The following is a 16,495-nucleotide window of genomic DNA, read 5'->3' on the forward strand; positions in this document are numbered from 1 at the left end:
GTAGATAAATAGGTACCGCTCCAGCGGGAAGGTAAACGGCGTTTCTGTGCGCTGCTCTGGTTCGCCAGAAGCGGCTTAGTCATGCTGGACACATGATCCGGAAGCTGTACGCTGGCTCCATTGGCCAATAAAGCGAGATGAGCGCCGCAACCCCAGAGTCGGTCACAACTGGACCTAATGGTCAGGGGTCCCCTTTACCTTTTATGCATTTTTTAAAAAGGTAACTTTTAGATGATGTACTCATGTGCTACAACAGGTATCAGCTTAGAATAATTCATTTCTCTCTCTCACACAGGGAACATCTCTTTGAAGGCAGTGCATGTCATCAGCAGGTTTTATTACTCATTGTAATAATAATAATTTAAAATATATTGGCCTGTGTTGCGTTGATAAATAACGGCAGACAAAGAGATGTTTGTTTCAGAGCTTGCGTGTGATTGAGCCAGATGAGATCAGAGAGTGTGCGTCTCTGTGTGTGTGTCTCTCTCTGGCCCCACAGCTTCTCTCTTTTATTCAAAGTTAAAAAGCATGGCCACGATATGCTTGCGGCTGATTGGTTAAAAGTAAACAAAGAAACTGAATTCTTATTGGATTACATATATGTAAGGCGGGCTTACATAGGTTCATCAATCTTTGGTACATGAAAGAAAATATGCAAGAGCTGCACTTAGACAGGTATATAAGCTCTTAATCCACTTATGATTAAAATTGATTATAATATGACTAATGCAATTACTGATATTATGATCATATATAAACTCACATAATTAATTATACATTGAGGATTAACATATCATTGTGAACTTAACGTGAACTAAAATAAAAAAGTGGTATGCAAGGAATGGAATGTAGGGATTTGTGTGCCAGGGACAGGCTTGCGCCTTGTGCGTGAAGGAGAGAAGCGTGTCTGATTATAAAAAGCTTGAAATAGTTCCCAGAATGCAAGAGGAAAGAGAACCAATGTTTTTCTATACTGGCACATAAGAATAACATGTCTACAGGCCTGTTTATCAGGTGCAGCTTTGTAGATCCTGAAGAATTTTTACACTGATCTTCTGATCAGTTAACCAAATAAACATCACAGGACTAGAAATTCTAGTTTTATGTCTTGCTTCTGAATTGTTTCATCTAAGCAATGGGAAGATATGGTTACACTTAGCCCTATGGTACCTGTAGCATTACTGACAGACAAGCTTAACTCTGTAGGACTCCTTTCAAGTTAGCTTCCTACAACAGAAAAGGAGTTTTGCACATGCAAAACTTATTGATTTACACTGAATGACTGAAAACCTTAAACCATAGGCACTCTTGCATAGGAATAGTGGGAAAAGGCAACATAGTTCCTGCAACGTCAATTGCATTAAAACATTTCTCATAAGATTTTGCAGCATGTATTCTTTGTAATAGAGGACCCTCTGAACAACCAAAGAGTAAGCATGTAACACATGGGTAGGCAAATTAAGGCCCGGGAGCCGGATCCGGCCTAATTGCCTTCTAAATCTGGCCCGTGGATGGTCCGAGAATCAGTGTGTTTTTACATGAGTAGAATGTGTCCTTTTATTTAAAATGCATCTCTGGGTTATTTGTGGGGCATAGGAATTCAATTTTTTTTCCAAAATATAGTCCGGCCCCCCACAAGGTCTGAGGGACAGTGGACCGGCCCCCTACTGAAGGTTTGCTGACCCCTGAGTAACAAATATTGTATAGAACCTCCAGTTCAAGAGAATATTTGTGCATACAGCTGGTGTCAAGAAATTGAGTTTTTTCCTTGTGTCACTGAATACAGGGAGAAAAAGAAATCTCAGACATGAATCCAAAGCTTTGCGCTTGATCAACAGGGTGATTTGTGATGTCTTTGATGAAAACAGAGAAAAACTTAGGAGGAAAGAGAAGTTTGGTCAGAGACAAGCTGGATTTCAGGTGTCAATGAAACACCTGAACACAAAATGTCAGACACAAATGGAGATTTGGTGGAAAGCTCTAGGTGGCATGGAAAGCCACAAACTCTGATGTTGTCCCCCAGGTGTAGTGAGAAGAGAAAGAAGAGGATTAAGAACAGATCCTAAGAGTTCCTAATGGAAAGGATGAAACTACAAAACGTTTCACCTTGTGGTGACAGTAATCACTGAGCAATTAAAGAGGTAGGAAAAGAACCAGCAGGGGACAGTCAAAGTATCTCTGGAGCAGAGACTCCTTACAAAACAAAAAGGAGTTGGACGTGAGGTGATTGGTAATAGGGCAGTTTCTGTGGGGTGCAGTGGGTGGAAGGTGGATTGCAATGGATCATAATCATTGGTAGGGCAGTTTCTGGGGAGTTGCATGGGGTGGAAGCTAGTTAGTAACAGGGCAAGAGGATGAAGTCGTCAGCAAGGAATAAGTGGCATACTCCAGGGAGTTTGGAAGTAAAGAACAGAAATGTATTTACTTCATTAGAGTGATGGTGGATTTTTCCTCTCTTTTCCTTTTTTAATGCGGGAAATGGTGGTGCATTTGAAAAACACTATATACAGTAGTTAGTCTGAAGTGGGCAAAAGGATAGTACTGTAGTGGTAATTTTGGAGTCTCTGTGGTACTTAAGACAACATTCATGATGGTAGTAGCCATGTTAGCCTGTAACAGCCAAACCCACAAAGTGTCTGCTAACACCTTAAACCCTCTCACGTTTATTTGAGCATGTCCTCCTGGGTCAGAGAGGCCACTTTGTCAGGTGCATGCAGTGTGGTCTTTAGCATTTCGGGTCATCACCTCTCCCCACTTTCCTAAGCAGAAAATTGACAAATCATGGAGGATAAGGTTATGCCAAGCACAACCTCCAGTATCGGAAAACATGCTCACGAGTGGGGGCAAGCGCTGTTGCTGTCAGGTCATGTTTGTTTATTATCCTTTTATTGTATTTAGACCCCACTTTTCCTCCAAGAAGTTCAAGGGAGCATAGTTCCCTTTACTCTCCAAATTATCCTCAAAACAAGACAAGTCTATGAGGGGTAGGCTGAGAAGAGAGGCAGCCACCGGCCTACGGGTGAGCTTTCGTGGCAGAGTGAGCCTTTGAACCCGGGTCTCCCTCCGACCCACTCTAACCCCTACCCCACCCTGGCTCTAGCAGGCCGCGGTGAGATGTGTCTTCGTCCTGCTCTAGCCAGCGCTTCCCCTCGCGCGCCAAAGGCTCCCCTTGCAGCTGCGTCCCCTGCCCGCTTCGCTTTCGCCCGGGCGAGGGGCAAAGCGAGCGTGCGGCTCCGCGGCCTTTGGACCCAGCGTGTCTGCGGCAGAGGGCGCTGTGATTGCCAAGGCCTGTGGCGAGCGAGCGAGCTACTCGAGGCGGAGGCTGCGAGGGCGCCTAGGCCTGCTTCCGGGCCGGCACCCGGAGAGGCGCGCGGTGGCGCTTCTTGCAATCACAGCCGCGCCGGAGCGAAAGAGGGCGGCGGCGGCGGCGGCGACTCCTCTCTCTCCTGCCCTCCTGCCCGCCCTCTCCTTCTACCTCTCGCTTTCTGTCCAGTCACGCGCAGAGAAAGAGAGGCAGGCTGGGGTGGATCTGCGGGCGGCCGCTCTCCGCCTCCTTCTTTTTTTGCAAAGCCCAGCTCTCCGCCCGACGCTCAGGCCGATTTAGTTGAGCAACACAAACAACAGCAGTAGCAACAGCAGCGTCCCTCGCTGACCCCGCGCGTGCAAAGGCTGCCCGGAGAGGCTGTGGAGAATCATGGTGAGTGTTTGTGTCGTCCCCGCAGCTCCTCTCTGGTTTTGTTTCACTTATTTGGGGGACCCGCCGCACGAGGGGGTGGTGTGCGCGCGCGCGGCTCCTTCCTCTCCATCACTTCTCGGGTCCCCTGCTCCAGTTTCGTCAAACTTTCGCTCCGCTTTCCCCGTTCCCCGCGCTCCCCCACTCCAGGGGAAACTTCTCCGGAGCCCCTCTCGCTCCCGGGAGTAGTAGACACGGCACTTGGGCACCCTCTCGTGTGCACACGCGTAGCCCGCGGGGATCGACCCGTGTGGTGGGGCGCCGAGGGGAGCGTCGGGAGAGAAGGAGCCCAACCACTAGGCGCTTGGGCCGGCTCCTGTAAACAATGCGCCGAGGTGACGGCGCTAGGTAGGTAGGTAGGGGGATATAATTAATGCCAAGCCAGGAACCAACTTTTCCAAGGTCAGGTTGGGATGGTGGGGCAAGTGAGCGAGACGTCGTCGGATACCCCCCCCCCCCAATCGAATGGGAACCAGTACGGATTTTCTGCTTGGGGGTCTTTCAGTCTTATCTGTTCATAAGCTCAGCCAGTCTCAGGACCTACCCTCCCCACCCCCATCACTATGTTTTGCAGATCAGTCTGAGGGACGGTCTACCCCTTGGGTGGGGAACCTGTGGTCCTTTGGTGGGCTGCATTTGCCATCAGTGTTTATGGATGATGGGATTTGTAGTCCTCTCGCATGTGGAAGGCCACAGGTTCCCCTATCCTTGGTCTCCTCCCGCCGCCCACCCTCTCCCCTTATAAAACAAAGTACTGGACTTCTCCATGGGTCTTATTCATCTCCCTGTTTCCAGATTGATCTCAAAGCCTGGCGTTAGCTTTTCCTTGCTGAACTCGCTCCCCGTAATGCTTTTGTGCTTTGCTCTCTTAGATCTCTGGATAACTTCCCTGTTTGTCTTTCCTGTTTTCTCCCCACAACTCTCTCACTCTTTCTCTCTCTTTCCCTCCCTCCCTCTCCCCACTCCATCTGCTTCCCCCTTACCTAATGGTAAATAGGAAAGTACCCAGACTGGGGAAGTGGTTAGATGGCCACCCTGCTTGTGTTTGGTAATAAAACAAAAGCTAGTGAGTGGAGAATGGAATGGAACAGAGATTACTTTCTCAGTAGAGAGTTTACAAAACAAGAAGTGAAGGGGGGGGGGCGGGCAGATAAAAGTGGCCTGCCCTAAAAATCCTTTAAAAAACAGAATACTTTAAATGTATCCTTTCCAAGAGAGTCTTTCTGGGGAATATCTTGAGTTAGCCCACACTGGTTTCCCTGCTCCATTCTAAAAGCTTGGCTGAAAGGCAGAGATTATTACCCTGAAAAGGCTAAGGGCTTGATGGTTGAAACTGGTCTTTTTGCATGGGCAGAAAACCAGCTATTGTGCCCAGCCTGGCACTTGGTAGAAAATAAAAAGGCTGCTTTTCATATTCATTTTGGGGTTGTTTTCTCCATAGTTGTACAGCAAAGTCTATTGTGTGAAGTTGTAGCACGGCAGCTGCGCTTTTGGTGATTCCTGCTTTTGTCCCCTCCCAGAAAAATCACTGCAGAGTGTACCCATATATTTCTGTTGTGCACAACACACTGCTCTTTCCTCAGATGACTGAGTGCCCAAAGAGGATTGCATCCATCAGGATTAGGCAACCCCCCCAAAAGAGCCTAGGGGGCCATTGGTCAGGGTTCACATGCTGGCAGTGGGCAGAGCTCATGGCGGGTGGGGCCAGAACTAAAAGTGGGCGTGGCAATGTCTTTTCTCTCACCTGTAGGCCCAAAGGTTGTCCATAGGTGAATATAGAGAATTAACATTAATCATTATGTGATATTATGGCAGTGGACAAAGCTGTACTGTAACTTTTGAATAGATTGATTTTTTAAAAACAAACACAACATTGATCCTAAGTCCTGCTGGGTGTTTTATGTTGCCAGTTGTAACTTCCCGCTGCATGTACGCAGGGGGAAATAGTTGCATGCATTTGGTGCATGTGACCGTGTACACAGGTTTTCTTGTCCAGAGGTGATACCTGTGTAGGACCCTGACCATATGTGAAGCAGTTCTCGAATATGGGCTGAGTTTGGGCATGTGGTAAAAATGATCCAGGCCTTGTCATATGTCGAAATCCTTCTTTTTAAAATGCAGCCTGACATGTTGTGGCGAAGGATGGTCGAGCAGAGGCGTGATCACATTATTCCACACTGCAGATGTGGCAGTTGCATCCTGTCACATCCCTGCATGTCCAACTGTTGCATACAATCCAGGGTGGATAAAAATCAATGATTTAAAAAATAATAATCAAAGAAATCGGATTTATATTTTTTAAATTTAAATTGGATATTTAAAATAAAATGCTTTTGGAGGAAAAATCTTTCTAAAGATAGTTTTCTGTTTAAGTTACATTATAGTCCAAAGGCTGTTCATCAGGAAATAAGGATTTGTTTTAAGTTTTTCATGTGTGCTAAAACTCAGCCTAAGTTGTTTTTTAAAAAATTGTTTAACCGCATCAGTTAACAAACATAGATACATATGCTATAATGCTATTGTTCTAGTTAAATAAATTGTTTAAATTGTTATTAAGGAAATTATTATTTTTCTCCTTCCAGTAAAGTACAGCAGAAAAGTTGTCCAAATATAAACAGTTAACTTAATCTCACAATAATTTCATAATTATCTGTATGTATTTCTAATAGTATAACCAAATCAGTAATTTTTGATATAACTGTAAAAACTACTCTGAAAATTTATTATTCCAAAAATGAAACCTTCATCTGGTTGTAAATATTAAGATTATACCAGCAAGAATGAGTCTGTAAAAAAATGATTTAAATCAAGTCTTACTGACTAGTGATTTAAATCAGGTCTTACTGACTAGTGATTTAAATTTAAATTGTGATTTAAATCAAATCCACCCTGATACAATCCATGCTCATGAGACTCACCATCTGTTTTTAATAGTGCCTAAAAGTTTAAGACTGTGCAAATTGCATGAATTTGCTGCAGTGATGTGAGGTGGAAAATTTGACACCCCCCCCCCTTTATAAATTTGTGACAATTAATGGATACTAATTGAAATTATGATATTAGGTAAGTTGGCCATTTCAGTGCTTTTAGCTTTGATTAATAAAGGCAAGTAGAATAAACATGAGAAATTAGATTACTCTCTAGAGCAGTGGTGTTCAGCCAGTTCAACTGGGCTGCCTTGAATGATGGCCAGGGGTGCTGCGGGCAACCCTGGCCTCTATACCTCTTTCCTTCCCTCCCTCCTGATGCCTTCTTGTGTCTCCCAAAGGCTTGCAGAGCTGTTTGTTGCAGCAGCCCTGGCTACAAGCTTCCCAGATGAATGGTGCCTCTTGGCCATGGGGTTCTGGTTGCCAGGAGCTGAGGCGGCCTCAGAGCAAGCAAGCAAGCAAGCAAGCAAGCAAGCAGGCAAGGGAGCTCAGCCTGCCTGCCTGCCAGGCCTTGCTGTTGGGAATGGACAAAGTCCCAGGCCCCTGTGCGGCAGTGTGAGGAGTCACCTCTCTTTGGAGTAGGGGGGCAGCAGTGGCTGCCTGGAGGAGAGGAGGCTGAGGAAGCACTCCACAAGGGAACGTGTTTGAAAAAACTCTGCAGGCAAGGGGTGACATAACTGGGCTCCTGAGCCCCACAGGGGTACTGCAGAAAGAATGTACAGTCATACCTTGGGTTAAAGACGCTTCAGGTTAAATCTTTTCAGATTGCGTTCCACGGCGACCCGGAAGTACCAGAAAGGGTTACTTCTGGGTTTCGCCGCTCGCGCATGCGCAGTCGCTCAAAATGACTTCATGCGTATGCACAGAAGCGGCTAATCGCAGCACGTGCAGACGCGGGTTGCGTTCTGCTCAGGTTGTGAACGGGGCTCCGGAACGGTTCCCGTTCGCATCCAGAGGTACCACTGTAGTTGATCAAGGGACCCATGGACTCAACAAACCCTCTGCTCTCTTGTGCATATTACCCTATGCAGATTACTCCATTTTCCCATGGAAAACACGCTTTACTGATCTTCCCTAAATCAAAATGCCCTCCCTTTCAGGTTCAGGGTAAACCTCAAAAAGAGTGAACACTGAGACATCTTGGACAAGCAACAGTTGTTTTTCATTATTCTGATTTTTCTTAACACTAGATAAAGAAGTCACTTTAAGCATCTAGTCATGGATATAGCTGAAGTCCCACACAGTGAAGGATATGCAACAACTAGTGGATAAGCAGAACATACCTGTATCAAAATACACATCCAGCCAATTTATTGGGACATGGATGAGTGTTGTGGTGTGAATCCAGACATGCATCTGTGTTGGCTGCATGTGGGATCAGGTCCAGAATGACTATATTTTCAGTACTCAGTTGTGATCTAAGGGAGATAAAACACACAAATAGGCTTTGTAAATCAGTAGGACTGAGTTGTTTCCAAGCATGTGTCCTTCTTTCTCTCCCCCCCCATCCTATTCTAGACATACATTTCTGAGATCTCCTCTCTTATTAGTCCTCATTTACAGTTCTTTTCATTTGTAGTGTTCACTGATGCCTACATACATGGATCTTTCATGTGGTTTGTCTTTATTTCAGACTGTCTTAAAGCTTTCCCACTGCGGTTTGTTGTTAATTTACATAGCTTCTTCATCTATTCAGGAATATATGAGCTTGCAGTTTAGATCAAGGAGCACCACGCAATGTACACAGAATTGCGGGTCTTCAGCTTGCCTATATATCATTGAAAAACAAAACAAATTATACGTTTGCAACATTCTTTTATCACAGACTCCTACCAGTCTGGGCTGATTTTTCATACTGTAGGTCAAAAATGCAGTAAGGTTCCTTAGGGTCTATAGGAATTGAGCAAGAAAGCAGCCATGCCCTGAATTTTATCTACAGTGATCTCGTTGTCACTAAGAAAGCAAACCTGTTTATGGACTGTGTTACTTTAGTCTTCAAGTTGAGGCTCACAGAGCTGCATATATATTTCCCTGCACAAAGAATGCTAGCATATGAGGGTGAAGAGTTCTAACTTAAATCTTCTCCCTGACAGGTCAGCTTTCTTTGTTTTGAACTTTCTTGTGTGAATATACTTTACAGTGTGATAAAATGGCACAGCCCAGACTGCAGGTTTTCTGTTTTGGTGAGAACTGCATTTCTCTGAAGAATCTGCATTTGAAGAGCAGGGACTTTAATGGCCTCTGGAATTTTGGATCTTCAGAAGCTGTCTTTGTTCTTCAGGGTGTATCTGCATTCTTAAACCACGGCATTGCTTCTAATTCTTTCCAACTTGCTAATTCCACAAACCACTGAAACACCTCTTGTTAGACAAGTTCTTTTTTTGTTACAAAAGTACAGGCAACTGTTGGAGTTGAGGTTGCTCTTAATAAGAGTTGGAGTGGTATGAGGGGATACAGAAGATGTCCTCAAATTAGAAGACTAGTAAAGAGAGTACGTAATCATCAATATTGCTTAGATCATGGGTAGGCAGACTAAGGCCCAGGGGCCGGATCTGGCCCAATTGCCTTCTAAATCAGGCCTGCGGACGGTCCGGGAAACAGCGTGTTTTTACATGAGTAGAATGTGTCCTTTTATGTAAAAAGCATCTCTGGGTTATTTATGGGGCTTGCCTGGGGTTTTTACATAAGTAGAAAGTGTGCTTTTATTTAAAATGCATCTCTGGGTTATTTGTGGGGCATAGGAATTTGTTCACCCCCCCGCAAATAGTCTGGCCCCCCACAAGGTCTGAGGGACAGTGGACCGGCCCCCTGCTGAAAAAGTTTGCTGACCCCTGATCTAGATGATGCCACAGCACTGATAAGCTGATGAAAGGCACTTTACTGTCCCAGAGGCTACCAGGGACTCTGTGACAAAGTTGAGTCAAAGAGTACCCCCAGATTGCAGTTTTGATCCTTTCTGGGTATACAAACAAACCCATTTCTGACCCCTGTTTTATCATGCAGACCATTACTGATTTCACATACTTGTTCAACACTCGCTTTGCCTCACCTGAACGCCCTGAAAACAATAGAGAGAGGGTGTTTAGTGTTGTCAGCATACATGGAGACACCTTGTTCTGTGTCCCTGAGTAGCTTATCCCAGCAATTTCATACAAATGTTAAAGAGGATTAACTTTTGATTGCTAGTTGGAATACCCAGGGAGATGGTTTGGGAGGTTGTCCAGAAACAGGTGGAAGTGTGTCCTCGCTTTCTGCATGCCATCAGCAGTTCTGTTGTGTAATAGTGGTGTAAGGAGCAATAAAAGCTAGGGGGGTCCCGTCAAGGAGCATAGCTGCAAAGTAGAGGCTTGTTATCTCTTGTACTCTGGTAGAAGACACAAGCTTAGCAGGTTCTAATCTTCAGATCCGTATTATATAAGCATCCTGATAAAGAGCAGATAGAACAGTTCATGCTGAACTTCAAACCTCTGTAAAAAAAAGGGAACATGAACCTCTCTTGGATAAAAAGCACCTCTGCATAAGACAAAAAAGGGATTGCTTGGCTGGCTTTCTTTGTTCCTCTTTCGAAAGGCTTCGGATAATGAAAAATGCATGCGGCTTACTTGCTGCTGCCTAATAAAGCAGGCTTATGTATATATGCATTGATATGGAAGTAGAAATTACTTACCGTATATACTCGAGTATAAGCCGAGGCACCTAATTTTACCACAATAAACTGAGAAAACTTATTGAGTATAAGCTGGTTCACCACACCACAAACCTCCTGGTGGGCCGGAGTGCGTGTGTGTGTGCACGCGCATGCGCACACGGCAGAAGGGGTTTCTCTCTCCCCCCAGCCCCTCCCTTCCCCCTGCCTACCTAGGGGGCTGCCGAGAGGCTGGTGGCGGCAGCAGTGGAGGAGGAGGAAGGAGCAGCCCGAAAGGGACCCTCACTCAAGTATAAGCCAAGGGGGGCTTTTTCAGCATCAAAAATGTGCTGAAAAAGTTGGTTTATACTCGAATATATACGGTAAGTCAAATATGCATCTGCAAGTAAACAAATGCATAGGGATTGAAGTGGCAGGCAGGGGAAGAGGGGAGTTGTGAAACTTCTGTATTTCGGCATGCTAGCAACATAGGAACCTGCTGTCCGCCAAGTCAAGACCATTGTCCCATCTTGCTGAGCATTGTCTACACCAGAGGTGGAGAACCTGTGAGCCTCCAGATACTGGAATACAATTCCCATTCTCCCCGACCATTGGCCGTGTTGGTGGGGCTGATGGGAGTTGGAGTCCAACAACACCTGGAGGGCTACAGGTTCCCTGACCCTGGTCAACACTGACTACCGGTGGCTCTCCAAAGCTTTGGACGGTCCTTATCTTGCCAGCTGGTGATGTCAGGAACTGGATATGTTGAGTAGAGAATGAAGAACAGCTGCTGGAATGTATAATGGCTCATGGTATCATATTAATGATCCCTGAGGATCATTCTAGTCCAACCTCCTGCAATGCAGGACTAGGCAGCTGCCCCATACAGGGATCGAACCTGCAACCTTGGCAGTATCAGCACCACGCTCTAACCAATGGAGCTATCCATGCACACCTGGTTACAATAACGTTTGGTGCGGCAGAGTAGTGAGTCTCTCCCCCCCCCCCCACATGATGTGTCTCATATTAGTTATCCATTGTTGGGTACTCTTCCCACAATTCAAATTATTTCCCCTTTGAATAAAACCGTTCTGTGGCTCCTTGTAGGGCCACTGTATTGTTGTGGCATCAACTATCAGAAGTTGCTAGTCAATAAATGTGTCAGGCATCTAAGGTGTCAAGGGATCCTTCTTGTCTATAACTTCCCATCTTCTCCGCTTCTGGGGGTGCAAATGTTAATTGCATTCATGATGTGGATGGCCCTAAAATGTGTAATGTTTTATTATGTTTTATATATGTTGCAAGCTGCCCAGAGTGGCTGGGGCAACCCAGTCAGATGAGCGGGGTACAAATAATAAAACTATTCTAATTAATTAATTAATTAATTAATTAATGCAAAACAAAAGCTCATTTGAATTAGACCAGAGGCATCTCCAGCCTGGCATTTTGCTTCCCATAGTGGCCTATGCAAATTCCACAAGCAGGATTCCACAGGCTTACTCACTGCATTCTGCTATTGTGCATTTCAATTAAGGCAAAATCACCACACCTTGGTAGGGACCTTGCTCAGAAGAAGGTTTCAAAAGTTGGATGTGGAAGAACAGGTCTGAGGAGCAGAGTGCAGCCGTAAAAATTTGTATTTTCTGCAGCGTGGCTTTAAGAGATTGGGAGCTGGATATGACAGACATGGTTGACAAAGGACCGCAACTGTGAATTTGAAATATCAAGGGTTGGTTTCTTTAAGGGGTATGGGCTCAAGGTTACACAGTGAGGTGTGAAAGGGGAAATGGTAGGAAGCAACACTCATCAAGTACAGTGGTACCTCTGGTTATGTACTTAATTCGTTCTGGAGGTCCGTTCTTAACCTGAAGCACCACTTTAGCTAATGGGGCCTCCCGCTGCCGCTGCGCTACCGCCGCATGATTTCTGTTTTCATCCTGAAGCAAAGTTCTTAAACCCAGGTACTATTTCTGGGTTAGCGGAGTCTGTAACCTGAAGCGTATGTAACCTGAAGCGTATGTAACCCGAGGTACCACTGTATTGAGATTGAGACTGGAAAGGCTCCTTTCTTCAGTGCATTTGCTGCAGCAGAGGTCTTCCCCCACCTTCTACTTACAACAAAAGATGTTAGGAAAAATAAAGGAAGCTTGTGTTTAAGGAGCTACGCATTCCAGAGTTGTTCTTTGTGGGGCTAAAGTTCTGGAACCTCAAGCTGATACGGCAGATCCTGCATTGTCCATTGATGCCATTCAAAAGTCGCGGTGCAAGACAGCCCTGTGGAAATGAATGGGAGGCTAACTTTGACGGAAGATGTTCCGTGTTGCTGTTGAGCTGTAATTTTAAACTTACACAGGGAGAACTTACCCTGAGGAAATCTTGGCTGATGACGAAAGCAGTTACAAAATACACAGTCTCAAGAACAGCAAACACCGGTTTTAGTGGGAGACACTAAACATGGATTTATCCCTGTGTGCTGGTGGTTCTTATTTTGGATTAACGGGGACTGATGGAGAGGGTTTTTGTTTTCAGATAGGATTCATTCACATGCCAGCAAAGTCAGGCGGCACAATTGAGGTTGGTTTAGTGCTCTTGTGCAACAAACATAGCCCACGGTCAGGGATGATGGGAGTTGTAGTCCAGCAACATCTGGAAGACCACAGTTTCCCCAACCCTACGCTAAATGGTTTGGGACACAGTTACCTTCAGAGCTGTCGTCCCATTTGAGCCAAAATTCTCCCTAAGATTTCCCATGGAGGCTCTTTTTTGCATCTCCCTCAATATCTGAGTTGTGCTTGGTTGGGACACTTGATTGGGACACTGAGTTGTGCTTGGTTGGGACACTTGATTGGGACACTTCTTGACCTTGGAACCTCCTGCTGAGAAAAGCCCACCTCATCCCTCTTTGATGACTCTCCACCTCTGTGCAACATCACTTATTGCTGAGCAAGGATTTTGCCTGTCCATTTTTGGGGTAAATAATTTTTATTAGTTTTCGCAATACACAAATATTGTAGCTGAGAACTTTAGAACAATACAGTGGTGCCTCGCAAGACGAAATTAATCCGTTCCGCGAGTCTCTTTGTCTTGCGGTTTTTTCGTCTTGCGAAGCACGGCTATTAGCAGCTTAGTGGCTTAGCGGCTATTAGCGGCTTAGTGGCTTAGCGGCTATTAACGGCTTAGCGGCTTAGTGGCTATTAACGGCTTAGCGGCTTAGCAGCTTTAAGAAAAAGGAAACAAACTCGCAAGAAGTTTCGTCTTGCGAAGCAAGCCCATAGGGAAATTTGTCTTGCGGAACGACTCAAAAATCGCTAAACCCTTTCGTCTAGTGAGTTTTTCGTCTTGCGAGGCGTTCGTCTTGCGGGGCACCACTGTAGTATTGTAGAGTTGGAAGCGACCACGAGGCTCATCTAGTCCAACCCCCGGCAATGTGGGAATCTTTTTGCCCAATGTGGGGCTCGAACTCATGTCCCTGAGATTAAGAGTCTCATGCTCTACTGACTGAGCTATCCTGCAGGCATCCTGCATTGCCAAACAAACAGCCATTCTTATCTATACACAAAAGAAACTGCAAAGCATACAATAACAATTTCTTTAAACACAAAGAAACCACAGGTGTATAATAGTTTGTTAGGGCTGTAATCCGGATTCAGTAATCGTAACTGAAATCAAAAGCAGAATCATAAAGCCCTCTTTACCTACAAACAAGATAAAATTGAACCAAAGTGTTATGAAATTATCCTTCTTCCTTTGGATCTTGGTAACTCAATTTGCTGCCTCCCCGGTTTTTAAATACAGTGGTACCTCGGGTTACAGACGCTTCAGGTTACAGACTCTGCTAACCCAGAAATAGTACCTCGGGTTAAGAACTTTGCTTCAGGATGAGAACAGAAATCGTAGTGGTACCTCATGTTAAGAACCGTTTCAGGTTAAGAACGGACCTCCAGAACGATTTAAGTTCTTAACCCTAGGTACCACTGTACCACCTCTCTGACATGCTAATTGATGTGTTTATTTGCTGCCTCTTTTCTTCTCGATTTAATTTTTTGTATTTTATTGTTGGTGTTACTTTTGCTTCCATGGTAAAACTGCCTTGGGCATTTCTTTGAATCGTAAGGTGGGGCTAAAACACTCATAGCAAATAAATCAACCTCACTTTATAGCCACATTTGTTCATTCTGCCTTGGCCTTGCCCTTGCCCTCTGCCTCATGGGTGCTTTCTCTTCTTTTCTAGGATGCAGTTGTTCCCTACAAAGAAATCCTTCTGCAATATTTAAACGAAACAAGAAATGCCGTGAATGCAAAGTGTGCTGGGGCTGAGCCCTGGCAACTGGTAACATCCACAATTGGGGCTACCCTCCTGGTTGTTTGGCTATACAGGTTCCTCTTCCAACAAGAAAGTAAGTGCTGTGTGCGTCTCCGATGTGAGGAATTGGGGGGTCCACTCCATTTGCGTAGCATGATTTCATTTTTAAAAGCCCCTGACCTTCGTGGTAGCAAAGAGGTGAGGTTAGAAAGTCCCAACTAACTCTTCACCTTGTTTTATTTCCACGTCTATGGCTGTGTTTGGCCCTAAGACTAAACTATAATTTGTGAGAGCTTGGCTTCTCCTCCAGTGCAGCTTCAAGGAGGAGAGCAGAAGTTTCCATTTCTCTTTAAGACTAACCACAGTTTGGTGTGTTGTCCAAATCCTAAACTGTGTTTAACCTTAATATTAGTGGAAACAACCCAGCCTGGTTTGGAGTTGGCTTGTGTACATAATCAGAGTTAAGTATAACCACAGTTTGCTCAGGTTTAGATGCATGAGCAAGCTGTAGCTGATCTAAAACAGAAATGAAAGCTTTCAAATTTCCTGTGGCTCAGCCAGGAGAGATGGGAGTGTGTGAGCTTGAGGCTCACTCAGGTCCATTTCTGTAATGCTTTATTCCAGGGATTGGGACCACAGACGCAGGGGCTTCTTCCCTATATAGCCCTTGGGACTCCCACATTGTTTTATTGTTTTATTGTTTTTATTGTTATATTTTGTTATGATGCCCACTGCCTTGATACTTAACGTGACCGGGCCATATATAAATACTTCTAGAAATAAAAGGCTAAACTGTGGTTTCGTTTTGAACAGCTGGCTCGAAAATGTTCAAAGTTGGGTATTGTAGAATAGGTCCACCAAATAAAGTTATATGTTGATAGGGTTCATGGCAAGAGAGAGAGAGTGTGTGCACAAGTTACGTACTCAAATGCAACAAATTCATAAATTAGCCATCACCTCTGCAGTTCAGGGTTATGGTATTGAAGAAATGTTATACTCTCTGTTGTAGGGTGTGATAGGTCTTGATATACATGTGTGTGTGTGAGCACATGTGTCCTTGATGGAGAAAAGAAAGGTAGCATTTTAAATACAGACATGTTTGATAACACAGGCAATACCAAAGTTGGTATTAGTGTTTTTTCCTACAGCACATGTCCAAATGTGATCCGTGCTGCTTTCTGTGTTCATTCCATCCATAAGCTTTTGGATTGAGTTTATCCCCCCACCCCCATTGCTATGCACAGACAGGAATTCAGAAGGCTTCAGAGCATTTCCAGCTTCGCAAAGCAGATATGCATTTCATTTATATCCTTGCCCGTTCTGGTCTAAGAGCATCTGGGGAAGCTTCGCAGCTCAGAAATTTCGTGCATGCCAGCCTTCTCCTGTGTACATGCAGGGTTTTACAATTCCCAAAGATGTGCACACGGATGTGCTTGGGATCAGTAGGGGCAGTGCAAAGGTCTTGGCAACAAATTGCTGGGAACTTTGATGGCTAGAGGGCAGTGCAGGTAAGCATGCAAGAGGGGTAGAAGGCAGCTTTCTGAAGCAGGAAGCCTTCTGTACTCAAGAAGCAGGGATTCTTCTCTACCCTGGCAAATAAAAAAAATTACATTTGGAAATTTTGGGGCTGAATAATAATATATTTTTTTAATGTTTTCTTTCTAGGTTTAACATCACGATCTAAAAAGTGGTTCTTCAGAAATTTACGCAAATTGCCCTTTATTGGTACTATTGTAAGTTTTTAAGCATTGAGCTACTTACCTATTTAATTTGCTAGGAGGAAACATATTTATTGCTCTTTATCATTTGATGCTCGGGGGGGGGGGAGGGAATTAAAAGCATACCTGTGAAAAGAGGTCAGCTTGTTTAAAATTGAACTCAAGGCTTGAACTATTTTTTTGCAAGGA

The 16,495-nt window shown here is 44.8% G+C and overlaps 1 protein-coding gene across 1 annotated transcript in view; it reads left to right on the forward strand.

Moving 5' to 3' along the window:
* Positions 1 to 3,419: 3,419 nt before the first annotated feature.
* The window catches only part of SGPL1 (sphingosine-1-phosphate lyase 1), a 37,172-nt gene continuing 24,096 nt past the window's right edge, over positions 3,420 to 16,495 (forward strand). Inside the window, exons 1-3 of the mRNA XM_081004726.1 lie at positions 3,420 to 3,697; positions 14,517 to 14,682; positions 16,254 to 16,321. Of these exons, the coding sequence (XP_080860852.1) occupies positions 3,695 to 3,697; positions 14,517 to 14,682; positions 16,254 to 16,321 (237 nt within the window). The 5' untranslated portion in view covers positions 3,420 to 3,694. The remainder of the gene's footprint in view (positions 3,698 to 14,516; positions 14,683 to 16,253; positions 16,322 to 16,495) is intronic.

Source organism: Podarcis pityusensis (genome assembly GCF_964106645.2).
Source record: "Podarcis pityusensis genome assembly, chromosome: 5".
NCBI classification, from domain to species: domain Eukaryota; kingdom Metazoa; phylum Chordata; class Lepidosauria; order Squamata; family Lacertidae; genus Podarcis; species Podarcis pityusensis.